This window comes from Leucopleurus acutus, assembly GCF_964270905.1.
Source record: "Leucopleurus acutus genome assembly, chromosome: 13".
In the NCBI taxonomy this organism is placed as follows: Eukaryota; Metazoa; Chordata; class Mammalia; order Artiodactyla; family Delphinidae; genus Leucopleurus; species Leucopleurus acutus.
In genome coordinates, this window is record NC_139155.1 from 73,655,623 (window position 1) to 73,683,205 (window position 27,583).

Sequence of the window (27,583 nt, forward strand, 5' to 3'; positions counted from 1 at the left end):
TGGCGCGGTGGCCTCCTCGTCGGCGGGCGCCCCCCTTTCCAGTTGCAGGAGTCGTGAGTCTTTCACAGTGCGGAGGGGCGGGGGTCCGGGGTGGGCACCTCCCCGGGGTGCAGGCAGGCCCCATCCGCCAGTACGTCCCGGGCTCTGGGCGGCGGCGGCGGCGGCGGCGGCGGCGGGATGAGGCGAGCTCCGGCTCCTCTTCTCCCCGCCCGTGGAGCTTGGCAGTCCTGGAGGGGCCCTGGCGGCCTCAGCGGGACATCATCCGGACAAACTCTGCGGTGGGGTGCACAGGAGGGGGTGGGGAGAAAGCAGCAGTCAGGGCCCAGGACGCTGCCTCCAAACCTCCCTCGGATCGGTGGCCCCGTGTCTATTGCCGCGGCCCCTGACCGATGCTGGTCCCCAACGTCCACCCAGCATCTTCTTTTTTTTTTTTGCCAGCGCCACACGGCATGCGGGATCTTAGTTCCCCCACCAGGGATCCAACCGCGCCCCCTGCAGTGGGAGCGCGGAATCCTAACCGCTGGACGGCCGGAGAATTTCCCCCATCCAGCATCTTCCAATCCACCTTCTACACAGCAGCTAGCAGGAGCTTTCTATCTGCGTATCTGACCCCTCTTAAACCTCTCATGGTCCCCACTGGATAACGTGCTGGATCCTGACACGACCCCAGGGCCTCCCTGTTCTGGCCCTAGCTGACATCTCCAGCCTCACCTGTCACCACTCACCTCCAACCACTAAGCTCTGACTCCACAGAGCTCCCTGTCAGCGCCTCAGGGGCAACCAACACACGCCCCTCCTGTTCACCTCTCAGCTTTCCTGCAGCCTATCCCTGCTCCCTTCTCTTTTAACTAGACTTCATTTTTTAGACCAGTTTTAGGTTCACAGCAAAATTGAGCAGAAAGTACAGATTTCCCATACGCTCCCTGCCTGCCATACACACGCACGGTCTCCTCCATCGTCAACATCCTGCAGCAGAGTAGGACGTTGGTTACAGTCAATAAGGCTACACTGACACATTATCACCCCAAGTCCACGGTTACATTAAGATTCATCCTTGGTGTTGGACGTTCTGTGGGTTTGGACAAATGTATAATGACATGTATCCCTATTGTACTATCATACAGAATAGTTTTACTGCTCTAAAAATTCTCTGTGTTCCCCGTCTTTATCCCTCCCTCTCCTCACAACCCCTAGCAACCACTGATCTTTTCACCGTCTCCGCAGTTTTGTCTTTTCCAGAATGTCATATCGTTGAAATCACAAAGTATGTAGCCTTTTCAGACTGGCTGCTTTCACTTACTACGCATTTAAGGTTCTTCCATGTCTTTTTATCACTTGATAGCTCATTTCTTTTTAACGCTGAATAATATTCCATTGTCTGGATATACCATAGTTAATTTATCCATTCACCTACTGAAGGACGTCTTGGTTGCTTCCACGTTTTGGCAATTATGAGTAAAGCTACTATAAACAACAAATCTGTTTGCAGTTTTTTGTGCAGATATAAGTTTTCAATTCCTTTGGGTAAATATCTCTTCCTTCTTTTTCACCTGCTGGTTCCTACTTATCTCTTAAGGCTCTACTTACTTATAGCCTCCTCCAGGAAGCCTTCCCTAATCCCCCCTCCCAGCGTGGCAAAGGTGCCCCCACTGTGCCCCACAGCCTGCTGTACTTCCCCCAAACAGCATGGACTATACTGCTGGCTTCGGCTTTCCTCGCTGGTCTTGGGCTCCTCAAGGCAGGGATCAGGTCTTGGCACACACTAGGTGTACAACACACGCTGGTAGAATGAATGGGGGATGCTGGGCTTTCAGGGAAGAGCCGGCATCTGTGGGAGTCACTACCTGGACATGGGGTGACCTGAAATGTTCAGCTCTCGTGGTAGCAAAGCCTTCTCTCCATTGCCACACTCTCTTTGACCTTGAAGACCAGCTACTCCCCAGAAAAGGCCTCCCAGCCTTTGTGTTCTGGACATATTCACAGTCTTGCTCATGGTTATCTTGCCTTTCTGCTCAGAATGCACGTTCCTGGAGTGCAGAATCAATGTTTTGCTGTTGTTGTTTTTTTTTCCCGTATCCCATGGTGCCTCGGACAGTATCATGTACAGTGTAATGTATGTAGTGGTTGAGATTCCAGGCCTGAGTTTATGACCCAGCTCTGCCTCTTACCAGTTAGGAAGTTATATTACTTCTCTGAGCCTCAGTTTCCTCATCTATAACATGAGGTGATAATGTGCAGTCCCTAGAGTCATCATGAAAATTAAATGAGATAGTATGTGTAAAGCTACTTACTACAGTGACTGGTATACAATAACTGTACAGTTATAGATGATCACTATTATAATTATTATTGGTTATTTTAAAAACAGTTTTACTGAGCGTTCATTATGTGTCCGGTACTGAGTTCTGTGAGAATGACAGAGATAAAGAAAGCAGGGTTCCTCTTCTCCAAAAGTTCAGAGTCAAGCAGAGATATAACTAGCATTTAGGGGCCAGTGTGAAGAATGAGGGTGAGCCTGAAGTGCTGTGAAAGCCCAGAAAAGAGGAAGTTCAATCTGGGGAATGAGGAAAGCAGTGTTTGAGGGAGTGGCCCCACTGCTGGGTCTTGAATGATGAATAGAATTTAGGACCAGCGAAGAATAGGACAAAAGGCATCCTGACAAAAAGAACAATGTATTCAAATGACAGCTTATGAGGTTCATGGACCACCTATGGCTTTAAGGTGGAGTGTGAGTGAAGGAATGGTAGGAGCTGTGGCCAGAGAGGTGAGCTGTGGAGAGATTTTAGGGGGCCTGAGTGTCAGGTTGAGGAATGTGGTATTCAGAAAATACCTACATGGATGGATGCAGGAGTAGGTGGACAGATAGATGGAGAGAGATGGATGGGGGCAGATGGACACAGGGATGGATGGATGGATGAGTACATGGATAGAGATGGGAAAATGACTGTACAGACTGATGGACAGATCAGTGGAAGTATGGGTAGAAATATAGGCAGATGAGTAGAGATATATAAATGTATGAATGAATGTTGAGAGGTAGAGATGCATGGATAGCTGGAGAGAGGTACATGGGTAGATGGATGCATGGATGAATGCATGGGTGAATGTAGAGAAGAATGAATAGGTGCATGGATGGATAGATAAGGCCGTAGATAAATGGTTCTATGGATAATTGTTTACACATGGGTGAGTGGGTAAATAGGCACCTGGACAGATAAAGAGATAGATGGATGAAAAGATGGAAAGATAGATATGGAAAGATGGACAGATTGTTGGATGGATGGACGGGTGTAGGGATGGAAGGCAGATTAGAGGGGTGGCAGGATGGAAGGGTAGGGGGATGGGAATTTGGAGTGCACTGATGATTGCATCATGGATACACACGTGGAGGGCTCTGTGGATGCCCACTACTGCCCTGGTTTCTCTTCCACTCTCAAAACCACTTCCACCTACCTTCAAAGTCCACTCGTCCATCCCCATTGAGGTCCACATCTCGGATAATTTCCTCTATGTCTCTGTGTCCCACCTGATGACCCAGGAGTTTCCTCATGGCCTCTCGTAACTCACTGGTACTTATCTCCCCATCACCATTGGTGTCAAACTGGAGAGGGCAGGAAGGAGGGAGGAGTAGCTACAACATGGAGACTGTTGGAAGCAGATCCCAAGGTTGAGCCCCTTCTCCAGCACCACTGTCCCGCCTTCCCCGGATCCCTTCTCTGTCCAAGCTCCTTCCCCTGGTCTGGGATCCAGAGCTCACATTTCCGTCCCAGGTTGGAATTCTAACAAACTCCCTGCCCCTGCCTGTCCACTGCCCATCACTCACCTCTCGGAAGGCATCTCGCAGTTCCTTTACTCCAATCATATCTGCCGTCTCCGCCAGGAGTTTAGGTCCCATTAGCTCCACAAAGTCATCAAAATCCACATGGCCACCCACTGGGGACAGAGGAACAGGCTGGATCATCCATCTAACCACTGCCCATCTGGGACTTCCCTGGCAGTCCAGTGGTTAAGACTCTGCACGTCCACTGCAGGGGGCACGGGTTCGATCCCTGGTTGGGGAACTAAGATCCTGCATGCCACGTGGCGCAGTCAATAAATAAATAAATATATATTTAAAAGAATAAAAATTTAACCACTGCCCATCTCCAACTAGGCAACTGAGGGAACTGCCAACCCTCCTTGACCTGCCCAGCTCCAGGCCCAGGGTATAAGCAAAGGCCAAATGAAGACAGAGAGGTGACCATGGACCGGGGATTGTCACAGAATGGCTCAGGGGAGTGGCTGGAGTTTGACTAAAGGAACAAGTCAGGAAGTTGACAGGGGTGGATACGGAGGGGAGAAAGAATTATTAGGTCACAGAGACAGGCAAAGAATTTCAGAGAAGGAGAGACAGAGACACACATGCAGAAAAGCAGAGAGAGAAGCAGAAGCCGTGGGCACCTGGCCCACCTGCCCCCGCCTTTCCCTCGTTGTGCAAATAGATTTCACCTTCCAAGAGGCCCTCAGCGGGGAGAAATACAGGGGACCTGCCCCTTGGGGTCTGCTCACAGCACTTTCAGCCAGTGACTGAGTTTGGGGGATAAATACCCAGCCTGAGAGGTAAGGGCTAGAGACAACTCCGAGGTGGGCCTGCTACGCCAGCTTCCCGAGCTCCTGGCAGAAATAGACTCCATCACCCACAGTAGCAGCTGCTCCAGCGCCTCCTGCCTTGGCTCCTGGTCTCTGCCCTCTCATCTCCCTACCCCCTACCGATGCCGTCCTGCCCCTGCGGAGTAAACTACCGCACTCAAACCCCTGTCTCCCGGTCTGCTCCTGGGAGAATGAAAATGAAGACAGAGAAAAACATAATAATGGCATCCTCTGTTCACCTCTTACTGTGTGCAAGGTATTTGGCTGTTTTAAGTACGTCCAAAAAAGAAAAACAGACTCACAGATACAGAAACAAACTAGTGGTCACCAGTGGGGAGAGGGAAGTGGGAGGAGGGGTGAGATAGGGGCAGGGGATTAAGGGATGCCAACTACTATGTATAAAATAAATAAGCCACAAGGATATCGTATACAGCACAGGGAATAGAGCCAATATTTTATAATAACTTTAAATAGAGTATAATATATAAAAATTTTTGAATCACTATGTTGTACACCTGAAACTAATATAATATTGTAAATCAAGCATACTTCAATAAAAATAAAAAAGAAACTTCCAGAATAGGCAAATCTGCTTAGATAGAAAGTAGATTAGTGGTTGCCTAGGGCTGGGGAGGGACTTGGGGGTAATGGCAAAGTGATACAGGGTTTCTTTTGGGGGCCATGAAAATATTCTGAAATTGATTGTGGTAATGGTTGCACAACTTTAAACATACTAGAAGCCACTGAAGTGCATGCTTTAAGTGAGTCAGTTGTATGGTCTATGAATTATATCTCAATAAAGCTGTTACCAAAAATAAAAAATAAATGAATAAATAAACCATGAAAAAATAATAAAGAAATAAACATACCCCCAATTGACTTCCTGTGCTCTATTCCCTCTATCCCACCCCTCATTTTACAGGTGAGGAAATCGAGGCACAGAGAGAGTAGTTTGCCCCAGGTCACAGAGCTGGGAAGAGGTGGGCCGAGAACTTGAACCCAGGCAGAGGACAGCAAGGGCGAGGCTGGGGAGGGAAGGAGGTACCCGGTGGAGGGACTCACAGTTCATGTTGATCTGCTGAGACAGCTCAATAAGCTCCATCTCGGTAGGCATGTAGCCCATGGTGCGCATGCAGTTGCCCAGGTCCCGGCAGTTGATGTAGCCGTCCTTGTCTTTGTCAAACTCTCTGAAGGCCTCCCGGAGCTCTGGGGAAGCGAAGGAAGCGGGGGAGGGTTGGTTGTGGACGGTGGGGTGGGGGGTGGGGGGATGACCTGCAGAGTCTCTGGGGCAGAGGCAGCCCGAGGGCCTGCTGACTCTTGCATTCCTCCAACGCCTGGCTCCACAGATGATGCCTGGCTCTGCACCAGGCCCCGTTTGCAGGAGGCCGAGATACCTCTGCCTCTCTTCCCACCCACCTTCCTCTCCTCATCTTTCTGGATGGCTGAGCAGCCCTCTCCCCTAAGGGGCCAGTTCTTACCTTCAATCTCCTCTGGCCGCAGTGATCTGTCCTGAAACAAAAGAACATGTCCTATTAGCAGCTGCAAGGGGCCCAGAAGTCGTACATGGCCCAGCTGACGGCCGTCCCAGTGGCAGCAGGCACTGGGCAGCAGCGGAGGCGTGCCTGGACCATGTCCTGGAGGGGAAAGGATGCAGCCCCACCTGTCCCACAGACATGGGAGATGCCCAGGGAAGTAGGAGCCCTCTCCAGCCTGGGTACAGAACCTCTGGGCCCCCAGCCCCTTATTCCAGACACAAGAACGTGTCAGCGAACAGAGCTGGTCTGGAGGCCAAAACCTGTAAATAAAACGGGGTTAACGGGAGGTCACAACAGAAAGAAGAGGGCTCTACCCAAAGAAACCAGGAAGAGTAGGGGAGAAGAGGCCTGCAAAGCAATGGGAGAAGCAGGGGCCGGGGGGGAAGTGGGGGCCCAGACAGGCACCCAAGAGGGAGGAACAGGAGGTGGAGGAAGAGCCGAGGGAGTGGAGGCAGGATGCGACTGTGCCCTGATTCCTGGGCACCGCCCCACCTTCTCCAGTTGGACCCCCATCCTATACCTCGCCCTGTCACAGGACACAGCATAGGACCCTGGGGGCTGCCAGTGCCTCTGGCGGCTGCCAGGGTCCAAAGTGCACGTCTGCAACCTCAAACAGTGCCCAGCTCTCCTTGGGGAGTCAAGGAAGCCCTGGGACGAGGCATCTGAACAGATGGCAGAGAAGTCTCCAAAGAGCAGGCCCAGAGGAAGCAGGGGGCAGGCTCCGGCTGGTGAGGTGTCAGTCGCCCCAGGCCTGCCCAGGAGGGAGACAGACTGGCATGAAATGGATGCGGTGCCCAGATGGACATGCTTAGCAGGCTCCAAAACTGGTCCACGGGGCTCATCCTCTCCATATGTCACAGCTCTCTGCCTTTGGGCAGGGAGAACACGGGGCAGGGTGTGCCCGCCCTGAGGAAGTGCACATCAGGTGTGGGCACACCGATCGCAAACACAGACACACGGGTGTGCCACAGCGAGCGGGCCACAGCGAGCATGAGGCATCTCAGCTGTGCACATAGGCTGTTCTAGCCAATAGGGCCAGGGCGGGTGAGAGGCTGCTGCCCACCTGCTCCAAACTGGCCCCAGGGCAAGGGACCCCAGTGCTGGAAAATCTGAGAATCTTCTAGAAAGGGGCTGCTGAGCAACATTTTGTGGGACCACCAGCTGCGCAGAAGGACCCGGCTCTCAGAAGTGGCCGTACGTGGTAGGACAGTGCTGAGAGCGTATGTGAGCCTGGAACGAGTAGGCTGCAGGCTACCAGGTCCTGCTAGCGGCATTTTTAGCTGAAGGTAGGACTCATCTGAAGGTGTCTGTTTCTGTGAAATAATCGTAAGGACTTCCACTTTAAAAACCTGTCACTGTTCACAGGGAGGGGTTGTCACGCCCTCTAATACCTACCTAATCCTACCTCTATCACCCACTAGCTGCTCCGAGTCAGACTGGGATCTTGGGTGACCAAAAAGAATGTCTTTTACAATGCCCGGGACCCCCAGTAAGTGAAAGTGTCAGCGACTAATATGCATGCACTCACACGTGCAGGGTATGCTCACTGGGACAAGTGACACAACCTTTCCCACCCTGCAGGCCTCAAGTAGCCTCTCACATCTCCAGGACCCAGCTCTGCAGCCCCCACCCTACTTCTTATAAACCCAGAGCCAGGGAGCAAAAAAGCTGGGTACCCCGTGGCAGTGTGCCCGTGGCCAGAGCTGGTGCAACTGAGTCCTGCTGGCTGGTCCCTGAATCATACACTCCCCAGGGCAGAGCGGCGTGAGGATGTGTAGTAGAGCCGGAGATGCCCACCGATGGGGCAGAGAAACCATGAGCACCGATTTGGGGGGTCAGGTGGGAATGGAGCCCACCACACCCCTCACTCCTCAACTTAAGCAGTCGAGGGATGAGCTTGGCCTCTAGAGTCAGATGGACTCAAGGGCAAAGCCCAGATCTGCTGCTTCCTAGATGTAGGATCTTGGGCAGGTCCCTTCAACTGTGTGCGCCACAGTCTCCTCATCTGTAAAATGGGTTAATACCAATACTCACCTTACACGGCCTTTGTGAGCATCTGTGAGGCAAGGTGCGTAAAGTGTTTAACAGGTGGCATTTAAACCTACTGATGTTTGAATCTGTAACATCACTATTAATACCCTCCTCTCTGTGACTGTTCAGATACCCATGGGAGGCCGTCCAAAGCAGTGGTCACATGTGACTATTTAAATTGGAATCAAAGAAAATTAATAATTCACTTCCTCAGTTGTACTAGCCACATTTCAAGGGCTCGGTGGCCACAGGTGGCTAGTGGCTACTGTAGAGGGAGGGCAGCACAGATTGGACAGTGTTTCCACAGAAAGTTCTACTGGATGGTGCCGCGTATTCAGTACTGTTGTTCAGAGCACAGGAGGTCTTTGAGTCAGTATCCCTGAATCTGAATCCCACCTCTATCACCCACCAGATGTTACCTTGAGCATGTTACCTCTCCAACTCAGTTTCCTCATCTGTAAAATGGGGAGGATAATAGCACCTACCTCTTGGAGTTGCTCTGAGGCTTAAGAGAGGTGATGAGCCAACACACTTAGCACAGTGCCTGGCACATAGTAAGTGCTTAAAAAAAAAAAAACAAACCCAAGCAATATTAGCTGCTATTATTTCTTGCTGGTGGATGTGGACTCACCAGGGCTTTGCAGCCATCAGTGGGAAACTTTGGGGGTCAGATTCACAAGTTGCGGGTTTGAGGTGTATCCGTTGGGGGACGCGCACTGCTGAGTACAGAGCCCCCTCTTCTTCCCAGCACCTCCTTCCTCACGCCCTGTGAAGCCAAGTCGAGCGCGGCTCCACCGGGGCCAACTTACGTACAGGCTGCCTGTTCTCCGCGAAGCCCTTACGCAGGAAAATGCAGGCTGGGCCCAGCAGGTTGTGCATGACGGCGCAGTTCTGAGCCAGCATCAGGAGCGGTCCGGGGAGCTCGCCGCTGGCCGCCAGCCCCTCCTCACTCGTCTGCACCACCGTATAGCTGGTCTCCTCCTGGCGCATCTTCAGCCAGCACCAAGCAAATACAAAAGAGAGGCGGGGCATCACCTCCCTGCCCAGCTGGGTCCTCCTGGCCCCAGCCTGGCTCCTGGTCCTAGAAGGGGCCCTTCTCAAGAGCAGACCTTGCGAGGCAAACAGCAGGGTGCAGAGAGCCCTCAGGATGCTCTGGGGCAGGCATCAAACTGGTCCAACAGGTGGTGTCCCCAGTCCTTGGCCAAAACGGATGCTCCAGGGAGAGCTGGGTCTGATACCCTCTGTGTGGCCCATGTGCAGACACAAACACACATACACACACACGTGCACAGAACCACACACTCGTGTGCATGCGGAAGCTCAGAGAGAGAAGCAGGCAGAGGGAGGCTTCTGTTCATTCAGGGAATAATGTCCTTTCCCAAGATGTTCCCAACGTCCCAGCGCAATTCCCGGGGCTAAGCTCCCCGACTGACCTCTGACCCTACCCCCACTGGAACCCACTGGAAGGCAGTGAGAACCATCAGAACTGGTGACACAAAGAGCAGAGGCTCAGCTAGCCTGAGAGACTGGAGGCTGCAGACACAGGTGCCGCAGTGAACAGAGATGAAGCAGGCAGGTGTGAGAGGCGGGGCCTGGGGCAAAACGGATGCTGTGTGTCCCCTTTGAAGGGACAGCGTTATGTAACTCCAGCCCTGTGCTGCCAGATCTTCTGATTTAAAGCACCAGGTGGGCTAAACAAAGCACATCTGTGGGTCAGATTCCACCTAGTGTGTGGCCTCGAGACTAGACGCTCTCTACCACCAGCAATTCTCCTCGTCCCTCCCGCCTTCACTGGCACCCTGCCCAGCCCAGCCTGCAGGACCTCTAGAGGCTGAGGCAGGGGCCCTCTCTGCTGGCGGAATATAGCTGGGCTCCCAGGCCACGGCCAGCCCACCCTCTTCCCTGATGTTTCCCATGCAGCTATAAAAAGTCAACACTGCCCACAGACTGTCCCCTTAGGGCAACAGCGGCAGCCAGACACAATATCCTCTTCCACCCCAGCCTCCCGGCCAGGATGCCCAGCATTCCCCCAGAATCCAGGTTAGGGCAGTCTGCCTTCGGCCCTGAGCTTGATGCCTCCCCGCCCCCCGCCGTGGGGATTTGGAGCCAAACCTTCCAAGGAAAGACAGAGTGGTGGAAACTTAGAGGGCTGTCTTTGTCCAAGAAAGCCAGAGCTGCATGCCCTGCCCGTCCATCCTGCTGTACCTGCTTTCTAACAGTTTCCTCCAGCTCAAGGAAGGCCACGCCCAGGAGGAGATCCCACGACCTAACAGGTAGCCTGTCCTCCTAGGCGGACAAGCAGAGCAACCTCCCCCATCTCACCCTGTCCTCGTGGTCCTCCTCCCCGGAGCCCCTCACTGTGGAGCTATAGTCTAGACTCTCTTCCAACTTCCTAAGCCTCTTCCAGGCCTAGAGATGAAGGAGCAATATTCTGGCTCCTCAAAGGGAAAGCAGCAACTCAGACCCGAGCTGCAGGACCTCAGTCCAAGGCCTGAGTCCAGTGAGTGCAAAGAAGTGTCACCCTAGGTAATCTTAGAACTTGAGGGGTGTCAGACATGACCAGGGTCCATTCTGGTTTGATGACCAGAAGAGGTTCAGAGCCTCGGCCACACTCGCATAGGCTTCGGGGACATGTCTCGAGCCAGGGCAGGACCAGAGAGACCTTCATGACAGAGGGAGCCCAGGAGTCGACCGTGGCTTAACCCCAGGAAACAATCTCAGGAGATGTTGGTAGAGAATCAGCCTTTTCGTTTCTGGCTGATTCTCACTCACTTGGCTTGGATGAGCACACCCAGAAGGAGGCAGCAGGCAGCACAGAATTCCGAGAGGAGCTTGAGTATAACTGGCTTTGGACTCAAACAGTCTTGGGGACAAATTCTGGCTTGCCGCTTGCTTGCTATGTGACCTTTGGCAGGTCATTTGACCTCTCTGGGCTCTGGTTTCCTTCTCTGTCCAATGGGTACGATCAGGGCAACTCACAGAATTCTGTGAGAGGTAAATGGGCTATTGCACAGTGCCTAGAGCAGCGTAAGGGCTGACTCTGTGGGGTTGCCATGGTGATGACAATGATGATGACAACGATGATGACAATGATGATGATGATGCAACTTAAGAGATGCTGGATGCCAGAAGGCATTTACATCTGGCTGCAGAAGAAGTGGGAGAATATTTGCCAATCAAGAAAGAAGTGAGAAGGACAGAGAAACATTTGCTCCTACGAAGAAGGAACCAGTGATGGCTGGGAAATTTCCACTGCAGCTCTTGATCTTAACCCTGCCTGGCACCAACTTGCCCCAGGACGCTTCTGTTCTTCCCTGGCCAGTGATGGTACCTGACAGCCCAGTCCTGCCCTGCTCAGAGCCTGGAGGAGGCCTCCTCTTTCCATTACCAATTCCCAGCTACTACTTAGGAAGCCAAGTGGGCAGCGGCCCACAGGCTGACAATGTTTCCTGGCACTGAGGGGACGTCTCCTGAGTGTGGCAGGGCAACAGGAGGGGCTGGCACGACTCATGCCCTAACAGCTCTCTAACAACACAAGCTCGCCAAGCACAAGCTCCTTCTCACTGAAGGTATTCAAGGAGAAGTTGAGTGAGGAAGCACTTGGTGAGGTGGGCGAGAGCATTGCCCAGTGAGTGGGAATTTGGGCTAAGATGACCTGTAAGGTCAGGTTCGTTAATCTATGAATAACATCTCTGACAGCAGGAAAAAGAGAGAGGCAGCCTCTCACAGAGGCAAAAATAAAAACAAAATACCAGATTGGGACTGACATATATACACTAATATGTATAAAATAGATAACTAATAAGAACCTTCTGTATAAAAAAATAAATAAAATTCAAAAAAAACACAAAAAATACCAGCTCTGGATTTACGCAGACCAGGGTTTACATCTCAACTCTGCTTCTGGCTGGCTATGGGATCTTAGTAACGCTCTTATCTCTGAGTCCAGCTCCTTTCTCTAGAAAATAGCCAAGAGAACTACTGGGTGGAAAAGAGCAAATGAGATAACAGGTGTTGGAGATCTTGCAGATATTCAGGAAGAAGCAATGATTACTATTATACAAATACATGAAATTGAATGCAATACGTTTTATGATCTTTTGCCCTACTCCATGGATGCAAAACCTCTCCTATTTCCCTTTTTACTTCCATCCCCCTTCTCAGAAAACCCAGAGTGGAAAAGCTAATAACACTAGCTAACATTTACTGAGTACTATATTCCAGGCAGCGTTCCCAGCTCTTTCCTTAGCCCCCAAAATCACCTTGGGAGGTAGATGTTAGTATTTCCACTTGATGGACAAAGGAACTGAGACCCAGAGGGGTCAAGTAACTTATCCAAGGTCATATGGCTAGAAAGAGGAGAACTGAGAAGTCTGACTCTTAAGCCCTCTGCTGTATAAGGGAAGATGGGTTGGGTAGGACAGAAGGACAATACTTGTTCTTTAGTTTACCTCTTTAAACTCTGGACAGAACCCCGGGAAAGGGCCTTCGCCCTGTGGTCCTCTAAACTAATTCAGATCCGTTTCTGCTTCTCTGCAACAGTGTGGAGGCCACCTCTGATGCAAAAGACTCTCCTTTAAGATGACAGATGATTGGGGGGTGTGTGCACAGAAGAAACAGTCAACCCTCAGAAGGATCCAAGGAACAGTGAAGATTAAAAGGAATTTGATGTGAGCAGCTTAGCTAAATGAGGAAGATGATGAGCAGAAAAGCCTGAAATGTCCTAAATTGAGAGGCTGTCAAACTAACAGAGGAGATAGAATGGGGCTGGGGGTAGAGAAGCCATTAGCTAACCTGAGACCTTGGGTTAGTTACTTAACCTGAGTGGCAATCAAGTTCCTCATCTGGTAAATAAAATAATTTGGAGGAAAACATCCCTCACATTACTTCTTCCTTTAAGTAATATCTATGAGTTTCTTCTATGGCCTGACTACAGAGGGCTAGAGATACAGGCAGAGCCCACTTAAAGCAAAACCTTACAGATATAAGCCCAGGTTTGCAGGAAAGATGCTTTGGAGGTGATTATTTGCTCTCCTAAAAGGATTCTTGCAAAAGGATATTACCGTGGTGTGTAAGCAATACATCCACTACAGAAAGCAACTTACAGACGCCTTTGCTGTACACTCTGTTTCTCGATGGAAACAACCCTGGGGCCCCAAACCAGTCTGGTTCTAGCTGTGAGTCTTTGACCTGACTCAAGAATTATCAAGGGTAGAAGGGGACACCTGGCTTGGTTCCTCTCAGGAGCAAGACGATCTACTTCAAAACCCACAACTCTGAAGGCTTAGAGACCACCAGAGAGGCTCAGAGACGCTCAAAGGAGATGAATGAGCCCCCATCCTAATGCCGGGAAGGAACCAGCAGCAGCAGGATCAAAGCCCAGCTCAACCCTCTTCTGATCCTGTTGGCTCCAAGGGGGGGTCTGTCCACTCACATCCTAAAGATCCACGCTTTTCATGGAGCTACGTGGTTTCTTTCCTAAATCTTGCACAGATTCCCAAACACGGCGCCCCATGCAGCTTAAAGTCCCAACTTCAGCTCAGAGCCTGGGACATAGAAAACTGTGATAGGAGGGAATCTGGAGGTAGACACAGGGAAGCAGCTCTAGACAGAACCCACGGGAAGGGTAGCAAGCTTCAGATGCCCACCCTCTCTGCCCCCAACTTCTGGGGCAGAGGGCAAGATGCTCCAATCCCCCGCCCCAGGCTTTGGGCCCTGATCACTCCAGAAACATACCTTCCTTGAGAGATTTCTCAGTGGAGACTTGACACAGTTGCCCATCCTAAGCTGAGGCAGCCCCTCTCAGGATCCCCGGGTCCATGAAGGAGGCTCCTGGGGGCTAAGAGACCTTAGTCTGGGTCCCCACCAACCCTAGCCTCCCTCCGCCTGCGCCGTCTTCCTCCAAGACCGATCTGAGTCCTCTCTCTTGCGCGCGTGCTCTCTCACTTGTCTGCCTGCTCCTGTTCCCAGATTTTTTCTTTTTTTTTTTTTTTGTAGATTGTGTGTGTTCATGTGTGTGGGTTTAACTTTCTGGACACTTTCTTAAGGAGACGAAGGTAGGAGGGGAGAGTGCAGGCATAGAGGAAATCGCCCGGAGAGCTGACGGCAAAGGGCAGCCGAGCTGGAGAAGGCTGCCGGATCATCTACATCAGATTACAGCTGAGGCCTCTCCCCAGTCCATTCCCCTTCCCTCGGCCCCTCCTCTCTGGCTGTCAAATCTGCAGAGAGATTGCCTCGGGGAGGGGAGCCCAGAACGGCAGCTGCAGCTAGGAATTAGGCCAGCAGACCCAGAAGGGGAAGCAGGCTAGTTTGGGCCCCCAAAGCCAGGGTGCCTCCCAGCTTCCAACCTTATGTGTGCATTCACACACACACACACACACACAGGCGCTCAGGGACAAACACGCATCTTAATCACCCCCGCCATCGCAGCTGGATTGAGAGCAGGCAGCTCCAGTGAGGCCCTGGGAGATCTTGTGACGAGTCTCCATCACGCTCCATTTTTCACACTTGCCTCCTCACCGAAACGGGATGAGGCTCCAGGGCTGGAAGCACAGCTGAGCCGACGCAGCTCCTTCGGCTCCCTTCACTGTGCGCGCTCTCTCCGACCCAAGGGAAATCAAGAGCCGGCCCTGAGGGGGTCCTGATGGAGGCAGTGCTGGCACGGCGGGCGGCCGTGAGCGAGCGAGGGCGACAAAACTCCTAATCCTCTGCCTGATCCCCATAGAGGATCTTTCACCGGTTTCCTTGGGGGTGCAGAGAGGCCGCCCTTTGCAAAGCGGTCTTCAAGTTCCCATGAATGAAACTTTTTAGGTAACTGGCACGTCCTCGTCCCTCCAGCTTCCAGCTTTGATGTGAATTCATCTCAAGCCTCAAATGTCACCTCTGTGACCTACAGCCCCAGCCAGACGACCCAGGAGAGGAAGTGTCCCCGTTTCCCTGCACCCAGCTTTTCCCAGCAGGGGGCACCAGAGCTAGGCTGGGAAGCCGAGCTCTTCCCAGGCCCTGAAGCAAAACCCTTTACACGCAAGGCTGAGAGTTTCAGTCCAGAGGGGCTCCTCTCGCAGGAATTTTTGTCCAGTTTTGGGTGGCTGGTCAGAGCTCCTGTTAGGGGAAGATGGGTGGGGACGCTGCCCAGAAGGTGCCACAGGCCAGCTCCCAGGGAGCTGGGGAGGGAGGTCCCTGGATAGCTTTTGAGGACCGTGGCACTGACGACGATGGAATGGTTTATTTCAGTCGGGGAGTCTCTCAGCAGCCTGGTTCCGGCCTCTGGAGGCCAGAAGGAGGAGCCTGGGTGGGGCTGGGGGGCGCTGTTGACACTTAAAAGGGCAGGAAAGGGGGTGAAGATGCTGCCGGGGAGCTGGTATGGGAAGAGCAAACAAAAATGCCTTCTTCAAAGACCTGTTCCTCGGAAACAGAGCCTGAAGGCAGGGTCATGGGAAGAGCAACGGACTCAGATGGATGGGAAGGATCTGGAGGTCTGGGGCTGAGTCCTGGCTCACATGGCAGCTCACATTGCAGCCCTCAGTTCCCTCGCCTGGTGATACGGTGCATGCGGGGAAAGTGCGTGGCACAGGACAGGTACTGGATAAGGAATTATTAAAACGGAAGAAGGAAGTATCATTTGTCCCATGTGCTTGGCTCTGGGAAAGTTGTGGGAACGAGATACGCACGGTCCCTGCTTTCAGGGAGCTCACATTCTGGCAGGCGGGCAGGAGATATTAAAGGGCGGTCAACATACTTAATCTCAGTTCAGGTAAATGCTATGAAGGAGAAACACAAACACTCTGAGAATGTGAGACAGGGATCCGACTTAGTGTGGAGGGATCAGGAAAGACTTGTAGACAAAATGTAGAACACTGACCATCTGCAGACTCTTTTGAAAAGCTAGGTCTCACCGCAGACCCCAGAGGGGAGATGAGTTAGGCTCCGGGTACAAATCCAATTCGTATGAACTAAATGGGTGGATACGTGAAAAGGCAGCACAGTGTGAAGCAGGGGTTCTGAATGCTGGCTGCAGACTAGAATCACTAGGGACCTTCCCCAGAGATGCTGATGGAGTAGGTGCAGGTGAGCCCCGGACGCTGGTGTTGTTTAATACTCCAGGTAATTCTAACCCGCAGCCAGTGTTGAGAACCACTGATCTAGAGGTAAAGAGCTCAGCATACAGAGTTGGACAGACCTGCGTTCAAACCTTGCCCACCTGCCTAGCAACCACGTGACCCTGAGGACTTCTTAAGCTTTCTGAGCCTCAGTTTCTGTATTTATAAAGTGGGTACTCTAATAACGCTTCCTTCATAGGACTCTTGTGAGGAGTTAATAACACATGCAAAGGGCTTGGCACAGTTCCAGGCACACAGAAGTTGCCCCTTCCCCTGCCCGGTGGCGACGTTGGTCCTAAAGGGCCCAGCAGGGCCTCCATTCACTCAGCAGGGCACCCACAGGCTCAGACCTGGTGGCTCCTGCCCCCCGCAGGCCAGTGCAGAGCACAGCACACATTTGTCGACCTTGGGATGCGCCTCTGTCCTTAGAGACAAGGAGACCAGGAGACAGCAAAACCAGGCCCTTGTGGAAAAGTCCACGCACTTGGAAGAAATCCCATCCTTTAGCGAAGAGGGTGCTGACACCAGCTTGTGGCTTAAGGGCAGCCAGGGATTCAGGATTCCAACCCAGAGCTTGCTTAATCTATTTTAGGTTGAGCAGATGGGGTGTGTGGTGGTTCTGTGTGACAGGAGTAACTACTGATCTTGAGGAGGCAGATGGCTTGACCTTTGGCAGAAAATTTCAGAGGGCTGAATGGTGGGGGCTTCCCTAAGGAGTAAAGCACATCCCACGGCCCCGCCTCCCCATCAGTATGCACTGTGGCAGCAGCCCCTGGGCCTCCAGAAGCCACGCTTAGGGTTCTGGAATGGAATAATAGGATCAGAGGGATGAGAAGGATAAACCCATTGCTGATTATTCCTGATTAGGAGGGAGGCTGGCTTTGGGCCCTGATCAGTCCTATCACCAGCATTTGAACTTGGATGGCAGCCCAGTGTTAAGACACTTGGGGAAAGCTGGGTCGTAACCTGAGAAGTGCTTTGTGGATGCTTCTGACAAATAGGAAACGCGCTTCTGTGACTTTCCACCGGCCAGTATGGTGTGGCACTGGCAGGTTGTTTGGAGACAGACACACCACATCACAGTCCTGCCATTTACTTACACTGTGACCTTTGGACAAGCCACTTCCCCTTTCTTGAACCTGTTTCCTTGTCTCTAAAATGGGGCAAGATAATGCTAAGTTTCACAGGTTGCTATGAAGATAAGATAATGAGAAGATACTTTGTCCATTGTTTACTGGGCTCTAGACAGAGGTTGAAAGTGCCAATTTTGCTTCTGCAAAACCTACGAACTGACACCGTGTGATTCCTATCATCTACGATTGATCTCAACCACAAACTGACCTTCTCTTCCCCTTCCCCAGGACCCAGAGAAAGGCCACAGGGACTCCCAGCCCTCTCAGAGAACAGTAGGGAGTGACTTGGCTGGGCATGAGTAAGTAATATACACAAGCCATCATTCTAGGCACACAGGCCTAGTGCACTTGAATCCGTTAGGATCCGAACCATATGGTCCCTCTCCCTCATCTAAGCTATAGGAACCAAGAAACTGAAGTGCAGAGGCTGGAGATTCATTCACTCACGCATTAAATACCTTGACCCTCTTACGTACAAAGCAGTTTGGGAATTGGGCTAGCCTACTCAAACCAGAAGAGATGTCTCTATAGTTAAAGAAAGGGGATGGGACAGAGCTATGGGTTTTTTTCCTCTTTGCCTCATCTACAAGAGGTGTTTCTTCCCAAATTTAGGGTAAGGAACAGGAAGACTATTCTTAAAATAGTTTTCCGAGACCCAGTGCCAAGAGTTGCCCCCAAGTCATGCCTGTCCTGAGTTAATTTTTGATACCACATCTTCTCTCTAGGCAGCTGGGTGGCTCGTCCTTAGCTGGCCACAAAGAGGGTACTAGAGGAGGTCCTTTGTCATTCAGCTCCTTTTTTTGTTTTTTTAAAATTTATTTAATTTATTTATTTTGGCTGCATTGGGTCTTCATTGCTGCGTGCGGGCTTTCCCTAGTTGCAGCGAGCGGGGGCTACCCTTCGTTGCAGTGCGCAGGCTTCTCATTGTGGTGGCCTCTCTTTGTTGCGGAGCATGGGCTCTAGGCACGCGGGCTTCCGTAGTTGTGGCATGTGGGCTCAGTAGTTGTGGCATATGGGCTTAGTTGCTCCACGGCATGTGGGATCCTCCCAGACCAGGGCTCGAACCCGTGTCCCCTGCATTGGCAGGCGGATTCTTAACCACTGCGCCACCAGGGAAGTCCCTGAGTTCCTTCTTTTAATGGCCTTCCTCACTTGGCTCAGAGACAGCTTTCAAACTACCTGACGCAGGCCCTCGTTCTGACAATTACTCTATTAATAATAGTATTAATGAAGCCTGTGCCCTTTTCCAGCACTCACTCTGAGCCAGCCCATTTGACATCCTTAATCTAGTATAACCCTCATAAGAGCTCTGCAAGGTAGTTTTTTGTCAATCTCATTTCTGGATGAAGAAACCCAGACCAGAGAGAGAAAATAACAGGCCCAAGGTCACAGCAATAGGAAGTAACATTGCTGGGATTGGAACCTGCAGCTCTATCTCCTAAGCCACCATTCCATGCCTTAGCCTCAAAATCACACCGTCTCCCTGCAGGCAGTAAGGATGCTCTGTTAGGTCACTGGAAGAACCCTAATTCCTGTTCCCCCTAATGAAAGAGTCCATCTTGGTACCTTCAGTGTCACTTTGGCCCCTGGCCCTCCCTGACTCTATTACAAATGGAAAGAATTTCTGACACAGTCCTTGGTAGTTAATCAACAACAACAACAATAATAATAACTAACATCCATAGACCCTTGCTCTGGGCCAAGCTCTGTGCATATCTCCATATCCCCTTTTATTCCCCCCGAAAACCCATTGAGATACTATGATTATCCCTATTTTGCAGATAAAGAAACATAGGCTTACTGAGGTCAAACGATTCACTGAAGGTTAAAAAAAAAAAAAGGAACTTGGGAGACATGAAAAATATACTTCCCCAGGGCTATATTTTGCCCAAAGCAGATCCTATCGGAAAGTTTCTATATTCAGAATCTCATTTCCCTTCTCTTGGTCCTGACCCTGTCTCTAAGGACAGAAATCTCAATGCAAAGAGAAGGGACGGAAAGCCTAATTCTTGCAGGAGACTGGAGACTCTGACACAAAGTCCCAGGCCGGGTTTTGTTGCTGTTGCTGTTGCTGGAGCAGATGCCTTAGAGCCGTCAGCAGGAAGGCTAGACGGGATGTGCCCAGCTTTAAAGAGAAAGCCTGCAGCTCCAGGAGCAAGAGCTTCCAGAGGGAGGTAGTAAATATTTGATGGGATCTTCCAGTTCTTCCTGACTCAGGTGACCCTGGTGACATTTCAGAACATGGAACTGGAAAACAGCCTTCATTTTATGACTGAGGAAGTAGAAGCAGAAAAGCACATGAGCTGAAATGATCTGAGCTCACAAAGGGCCCAGGCAGGCAACTCCTGCAAGACTGCAAAGAAAGGACCCTTTTTCCAGAAACGAAGTCAGATCACCGGCAAACTAAATAACCAGAGTGTGTGATCCTGGGCCAATGACCTACCCTTCCAAACTGCTAGATTGTAAGCTCCAAAGTAGCCAGAACCCTGGCTATCCTGTCCACTTTCGTCTCCACAGTGCCCAGCAAATGCCTGGGCAAAGTAGGCAATCAAAATATATTTGATAAATGGATAGTTGTCACCAATTCAATGACACAGTGTCCCTTTTGCAATCCAGACCACTCCTGCCCTAACACCTGACACCCCCTCACTAATACAGAAGCCACTGCAGTCAACTCTTCAACATAACACTGCACTAACTTTCACAGCTCTGCATTCAAATCTCTACTCTGGAGAACCGTTTCCAGATAACTTGGCTAACGAGGGCTCCTGGCAGGAACAAAGCCACACTGCTGCCCTATCACGCCACCACAGCAGCCCCGTGCAACCCGAGTCTACGTGCAGCTGCCTTCATGTCAGCTGCCTTCATGCCTCCACCGGCATCAGCCACTGCAGAGTAGTATTTTGAAAAGGAATGTGCAGATCTGAAACAAAACACGCACGGCCTCCTTGGAGCATGGGCTCTAGGCAGCATGGGAAGCCAGGAGCTTGAAACGGCTTCTTTACGCTATATCCTAGCACAGAAACGCACAGGCCCCACCTTCGCCCACACAGCACGCGACACTCTGATCAGACCTGTGTTACACCCCTCCTCGGCTGCTGCAGAACTGTGTCCATGCTGTGCCAACGAGTTTGACTTAATTATGGACTCAGAACTAGAGGAAATCCTGGCTTTGCTCAGGAGTTCACAGGTTCCTTTCTGCTGAGCCTCTCTCCCCAGCAGCACAGCCCCTAACTGTAGACCTGGATTATGACCACGGGGCCATTTTTAAAGGGCAGATGCCCAGCTGCTTGGGGTTCTTCAGAGAAAAGAAACAAAACGAGCCACTCATGACCCCTTAGTGACCTTTCTGACCCTAGAATACACACTAACTCAGACTAGGGGTCTCTAGCTGTTATTGCATGTCCCACAACTCGACAACTGCCCACCGTCTTAATGGCATCCCTAGAAGACAACCTCCTTAAAATATCCCCAAAGTTCCAGTTTGAGCCATAGCTCTGTACATCCCTCCATGACTACCCAGACACTCCTCTTTTCTCATATTTTTACCTTTCCTAACTTTTCCCAGGTCTTTGGGGCCACCACAGGCAATGGCTAGGGTCCCTCATCCCCAAGCAAGGCTGTGTACCCCGAGGTCCCCACTCTTGATCCCCAGACTCCATGCCCATTGCTCTCTTGGGTCGCTCATTGGCCGTCTTGGCCAGAGGCCGGAGGAGTGGGTTTGGTGCCACCTGCTCGGAGCACCCCTCCTTGACCCCTGCAAATTTCCAGGCGGTTTGTGGAGGTCGCTCCCCGTCCAGGACTGGCCCATTCCGGCAAGTGGAGGGAGGCTAGGCGGTGGGGCCTCGCCCTGAAGACGCCCGGAGCGTGGACAGCGCACAGGGTGCTGAATCAGGCACGGGGGAGGAGGCGCGCGGGCTAGGGCGCCGGGCGGCGGGAGGACCAGAGGAGCGTGACCCGGGGACCCGCGGGCAGCGGGAGGAGGGCTGTGGGCGCGCAGCCGCGGCAGGGTCCCGAGCGCCTTTCCAGGGAGCGGGCGGGAGGCGCGGCCCTTACCTGGCCGAAGGCGGAGCTGAGCATGGGGCGCAGCTGGTGGAGGAACGGGTCTGCCTCGGACGCGGCGGCTGGAGCTGAGTCCCCGCGACCCGGGGCTCGCAGAGAGCCCCGGAGGCCGAGCGCCGGGGACAGCCCCCGTTCCTCCCCATCCCGCCCGCGGGCCGGCGGCAGCGGCGACGGCGGCGAAGGTCGGGACGCCGCGGCCGGCGGCGCCTCCCGGGGCCTGCAGTGCGCCTGGGGGAGCCCGCGCCGGCTCCCCCGCGCGCCCTCCTCTCGCGGCGCCGGCCGGCACAGGGGCCTCCGCGAACTGGGGTCCCCGGACGGCGGCGGCGTGCCCGGGCAGGGGCCGGGCAGCCGGCGGCTGGACAGCACTGGCTCCCGGGCAGGGCCGTGGCGGGCAGCCCGGCTGCCCCCGCTCGCCGCCGCCGCCTTCAGCAGCGACGTCTTGGACTCGCTTTTAGCGATGTGCGAGCTCATCGCGGCGGGGCCCGCGCTCGCATGGCCCGGCGGGGGCGGCGCGGTGCGGCGCGGCGCTGGGCCCCCGGCGGGCAGAGAGCGGGGCGCCCGGCGGGAGCCGAGCCCGAGGACGCGCTGGAGGCGGGCGCCGTCCCCCGGCCGCTTAAATGCGGCCCCGTCGCCGCCGCCCATGTGACAGCGCAGCCTCTACGCCTGGAGCCCCGAGCTCCCCGGCGGCTGGCGGTGCGAATCTGGGGGGGCCGCCGGCTGTCCCAGAAGAGCCCACCCCCGGCTCCCCGGCGGCCCAGGTACCGCCGCGCCCCGCCCCTTGCCCCGCCCCGCGCTCGAGGAGCCCCGCTTCCCGGCGGCCCCTGGCGGCTGAGAGGGCGCTGCGGCGCGTAGCCGGGAGCGCCGGGAGAGCGAGGGAAGGGGCTTGGCGAAGGGCCCCAAAGATGCCCAGACCTTGGTGGCGCCGGCAGTCCCCCTTAACGTGCCCGGACGTTTCCAAATGACCCAGAAGCGCCGGAACGTCCAGAAATGCTGGCGGGGTGCAGTGTCCACGGGGTACAACTTTGGAAAAGATGATGAGAGAGGTGAAGGAAGTAAACTCAAGACCCAAGGAGGATGAAAGCACGCTGTGCATGACACCACCACTACAAAGCCCAGAGCCAGAACGGCGTGGAAGGACACTGCTGGAAGGAAAGGCTCCACTCTATGGGGGCTTCACCCACTCCCAGTACCCTAGAGTGGGACCAGGATGACCCTGGTGAAGCAGCCACAGGATGTTCAGTTCTCAGAACAGAAGCCAGGTGGTATCCGCTTAACCTGGGCTTTGCAGGGTCTGGTGATGCTCAAGTCTCAGGTAGGACCCATTTGCTGCCCCTCCAGCTCTTGTCCCCCCTCTCACCCTCTTGCCCTTCTAGATGTTAAAGAAATTCCTGCTCTTGGTAGGCAGCCAGGAAGTCACACAGGCCTGGTTTGAATCTCAAACCCCTGCTCTGCCACTTAACCATCTGGGTAACTTGGGCAAGTGTCATCAGCCTCTCTGAACCTTGTTTTCCTCTTCTGTAAAATGCAGATAATAATCATAACTAACTTCTCGGTGACATCCGATGACACCATCACATAAAAGCCCTAGTCTAGTGTTTGCAACAGGGCCGCACGTGCAGTTAAGCTAGTTCCCTTCCCTCTGCGCCTATGAGGCCCCATCCCCTACTCTTGTTTAGTAATCGGATACTGGAGATTTGAAGGAGTGGGGTGTGAACCTCCCAGGCTCTCCCTGTTCTGGTCTCTGGCCCTGATGCCATCCATGCAGGAGAATAGGGCAAGTCTGGCGCCACCAGGGAAGCCCTAAGGAAAACAGGATGGGTGGGAAAAACAACTGCCCAGAGGCCAAAGCGAACAAGGGAAGTTCCTCTTGTTCTCCAGCAGCTGTTCCCCCCTCACCTACTCTCAGGGGCTGAATTGCCACATCAAATCCTGGGAGTTTAGGAACTCCCAGGTTCCTAAAGCACAAATACTGAGGCCGGCTGGGGTGCAGTAACCCTGACGCCTCATTGCCATGTCCGTTCTCTCGGAGTCTGAGGTCAATCAGTGTTTTACCTGTTCCAGCCCTGAGAATAATCAGTGTTGGTCAGGATTAACAACAAATGTACATTCTGGATAAATCACAGGAGATAAAGTACCTTATCCGAATCCCCCAGGAGTTTTGTTTTTTTTTTTTCCCCAGGAGCTTTTGAAAGCAGTGGGCTGAAGGGTATTCTAAATCCCCGCTGTGCCCCTTTTGGAGAGCTTTCTGAAATTCCCTAAATATTCTTGGGCAAGACCTCAGTCAGAGACGAGTTTCTGAAAAAGTGAAGAACTTGGTTACATCACCTATGATCTTAGAGTAAATAAAACAAATCAAGATTATGTTCGTGGAGCAAATGGATGAAACACTTGCCTCCAGATCCTGGATTATCGTGGATATAGGCCAAGATGCCATTTCATTTGTAAAATTCGTTACTTTGGTCATTTACTTAACAAATCCGTCTAGAACCAGGCACTGTGTTAGGCACCTGGGAGACACAGATTCACCCATTCATTCCACAAACACTTGAGTGCCTGTTGTTTGCCAGGCACTGCGTTAGGTACCAGGGACATGGTGGTGAACAAAACAAAGTCTGTATCCCTAGCAACAACTGAACAACTAGAGATGCACAGATAATTAATAGTGACCAGCTGGTGGTTTAGTGCCGTGAAGAGATTAAAAGCAGGTAGGAGAGGAGGGCTTAATGGAGGATGCTATCTTAGCTGGTGATTAGGGAGGGCCTTTCTAAGGAGGGGATGTTTGAGCAGAGGTCATAATGAAGGAAGGGAGCAAGGCAGGCATATATTCAGGGGAAGCACTTTTCTGGCAGAGGGGAGACAGTTCAAAAGTCCCGAGGAGGGGATGAGCACAGTCACAGAGAAGCAGAGACCAGTGGGGCTGGCATGAGCAAGGGGGAGAGTGATAGAGATGAAACTGGAGAGGAAGGCAGAGGCCAGAGAGTCCAGGGCTTTGGGGTTTTGTTGTTGTTGTTTGATTGTTTTTTGGTCATGCGGCATGCGGAACTTCCCCGACCAGGCATCGAACCCGTTCCCCCTGCATTGGAAGCACGGAGTCGTAACCACTAGACCACCAGGGAAGTCCTCTGGAAGTCCAATTTGTTTTGTTTTTAAGTGTCCAGGGAAGCCACTAGCAGGTCTGTAGTAGGGGCGAGGCATCTGGTTGTTCACATTGTTTGAGGAGCATTGGCAGCTTTGCAGCAAGTCCATTGCTGGACGGCAGTGTGGCAAGGGGGAGATGGTCGGGTGCTGTCGTGTGGCACAGGCGAGAGAGGGTGGTGGTTTGGACTAGCTTGATAGTGGGGGAGGCGGGAAGGAGTGGTCAGATTCAGGAGATGTGTACAGAATCACAGTACGATTCAGTTCCTGCTCTCCGGGAATTTGCAAAAACAAAAAAGAGAGGATAAACCCCGCTATAATATAATGGGTAGCATGCAATAAGGGAAGGACAAGCAGGCTTATATGGGAGCACCAAAGTGGAATCCTTAGGGGAGTTGGAGAAGCATCGGAGAGGGTGACATTTGAGCTGCGTTTTGAAGAAGTGAAATTCCACCAGGTGAATAAAGAAGGTAAAAGGAAGGTCATTCCAGGCAGGGCGGACAGCTTTGGTGAAGGCTCGGGAGTGTGAACCTGCAGAGAGTGTCTGGAAACTATCTAGTGGTTTGGCGGGGCGGGGGGATAAGGGCTGGAAGACAGGCCTGGAAAGGTGGCTGGAACCAGACCATGAAGGCTCTGGAATGTGATATTCAGGAGTCTGTCCTTTATTCTACAGACAACAGAGTCCTCTAAGGTTTTTTGAGTGTATATAGGACATAAGCAGAACTGTGTTTTTGAAGGTCATGCTGATGTATCGTGGAGTAAACTAAAAGGACACTGAAGGCAGGACCAACCAGGAAATTAGGCTCATTTATGTAACAAAATGCTTGAGTGCCCACCATGTGCTAGGCATTGGGAACAGAGCAGTAAATAAGGGAACATCACGCCTTTCTTTGTGGATTGTAAGCCTGATGGGGAGGTAATAAGGCCTAAATGTAGAGGCCGGGTATTCAGGAAATATTTCCGAAATCTCACCGTTAAGACATGGGAAGTTCTGCATGTGGAAAATGAGAATGGCTTGCCTCTCTGATTATTGCTATAATGGGAGTATAGTTACTGCAAAGTATCCTGCCACATAGAAATAAATTTTTAAATAATCCTTTTGGATTATACATATTTTTATAGCTTTAAAAGCACTTTCACATAAAGCCTCTCACTTGCCTTTAAATGTTATAGAAATTATAATTATTAAATAATTACATGTATAATTACATTATATTATTTGACTGCAAAACCCTTGGTGAAAGTTGTGCAAAAGAAGAGCTGTTTTGGAGTGTTGGAAAGACACAAGGGCAGTGAAATAGAGAAGATGGGTCTGGGACCACGACATTAGTCTAGAGGGAACAGTGGTGTTTAGCTATCTTTGCGTCTCATTTCTTTCTTTCTTTTTTTATAAATTTATTTACTTATTTATTATTTATTTATTTATTTTTGACTGCGTTGGGTCTTCGTTGCTGCACGCGGGCTTTCTCTAGTTGCGGCGAGCGGGGGCTACTCTTCATTGCAGTGCGCGGGCTTCTCATTGCGGTGGCTTCTCTTGTTGCAGAGCACGGGCTCTAGGCGCACGGGCTTCAGTAGTTGGTGGCACACATGCTTAGTTGCTCCGCGGCATGTGGGATCTTCCCGGACCAGGGCTCGAACCCGTGTCCCCTGCATTGGCAGGCGGATTCTTAACAACTGCGCCACGAAGGAAGCCCCTGTGTCTCATTTGTAAGAGCATCCATTCAGATGAGTAAAGCAGGGTTAAGGGCAAAATTCTTAAAATGTACAGGGATCTCTCATTTAAAATACCTCCGTCTGATGTTGTCATGTCCCTGTAGCAGACTCCTTTAAAAAGTGTTCTGTCCTGAACAGAACTGTATGTCATGTTCAGAGTCGTGAAAAAGGTGGGGAGGATTTGGACAGCGGTGCTTGGATTACTTCTCCAGGACGTTTCTTGTCTAGCTGGTTCCTTTCTGCCATTGTCAGAATCAAATTCCGTACTTAATCTCTTCCTTGTTTTCAGATGACGAAAATCTCTCTGTTAGGTTTCAGAAAGCTGGGATTACAAAATGTTCTTATGGCTTTAAGGCCTCTGTGGTGATTGGGGAACTCGGGAAAGGATTGGATGATAATTTTTTTCCAGGGGGTGGGGGGAGGGGACAGTCAGTGGACTGAATAGGGGATTCCTTTTCAGAAATCTGCCTTTGGACCCAAATGTTCATCACTTAAGAGGATTCCAGGATTTTTAAAATAAAATGAAAAGGGATGTGGGTTATAAGAATATATATGCATATGTCAAAACTGAACTGTACATTTGAGACACCTAATCCTGCTGTGTATAAATTATAACTCAATACAAAGAAAAATCAAACAAGCGGGACAGACAGAGCAAAAATAATTAATACTGACAAGTAGAACCAACTACCAAGCTGTTTTAGGGACATGAATTATGATTTTCAAAATAGTGGTGACTGAATTCCATTGGGAAGAGGCTCTGACAGTGAGGCCAAGGTTGTCACGAGCTGATTCCTACGTAGGCCATTAACCATCCATGGTTTTGGGGGTGCAGTTTGTACCCCTCCTCCTAGCTAGCAAGTTCTGTATTTATTTGTTCCCTGGTTTCAAGGGCAAAGGAGAGAAAAAGCATAGATGAGAGAAATTCTGTCCCCTACCGATGACTGATTGGTCAGAAGTTACCATCTTCTTTTAAGAACAGCATACCTGATCTCCAAATATTAAATATATCATCATCATCATTGTCATTAAGAATATTCCTTATTTTCTTTCCCTAGTCCAAGGCAGTTCTCAGCCTCTCTGAGATCTTGACTGGATACAGGAAGTGAACTCACTCCCCGACCCTCGCCCCACCATTACTCCTTTAATACTAATGCCACACACCCCTATACTCTAGCAGTGTAGGCACATGCACTCCATATACAATTCACCAGAAGTCACCATTACATCCATACAGTTTCCATCA

At 51.7% G+C, this 27,583-nt stretch overlaps 1 protein-coding gene across 4 annotated transcripts; it reads right to left on the reverse strand.

The window, feature by feature from the left end:
- Positions 1-247: 247 nt before the first annotated feature.
- On the reverse strand, positions 248-22,131 carry CABP1 (calcium binding protein 1; the record flags this gene model as incomplete). 4 transcript variants are annotated; one of them, XM_082853814.1, is made up of 7 exons in its annotated part: positions 248-273; positions 3,454-3,601; positions 3,824-3,933; positions 5,692-5,835; positions 6,108-6,138; positions 9,009-9,185; positions 21,484-22,131. In XM_082853814.1, the coding sequence occupies 7 exons, from the start codon at positions 22,129-22,131 to the stop codon at positions 248-250; spliced, it is 1,284 nt and encodes a 427-aa protein (XP_082709940.1). The 4 variants fall into 4 exon arrangements, with proteins under 4 accessions (XP_082709940.1, XP_082709942.1, XP_082709941.1 ...); XM_082853816.1 differs by lacking the exon at positions 21,484-22,131 and adding an exon at positions 13,932-13,976; XM_082853815.1 differs by lacking the exon at positions 9,009-9,185.
- Positions 22,132-27,583: the final 5,452 nt, after the last annotated feature.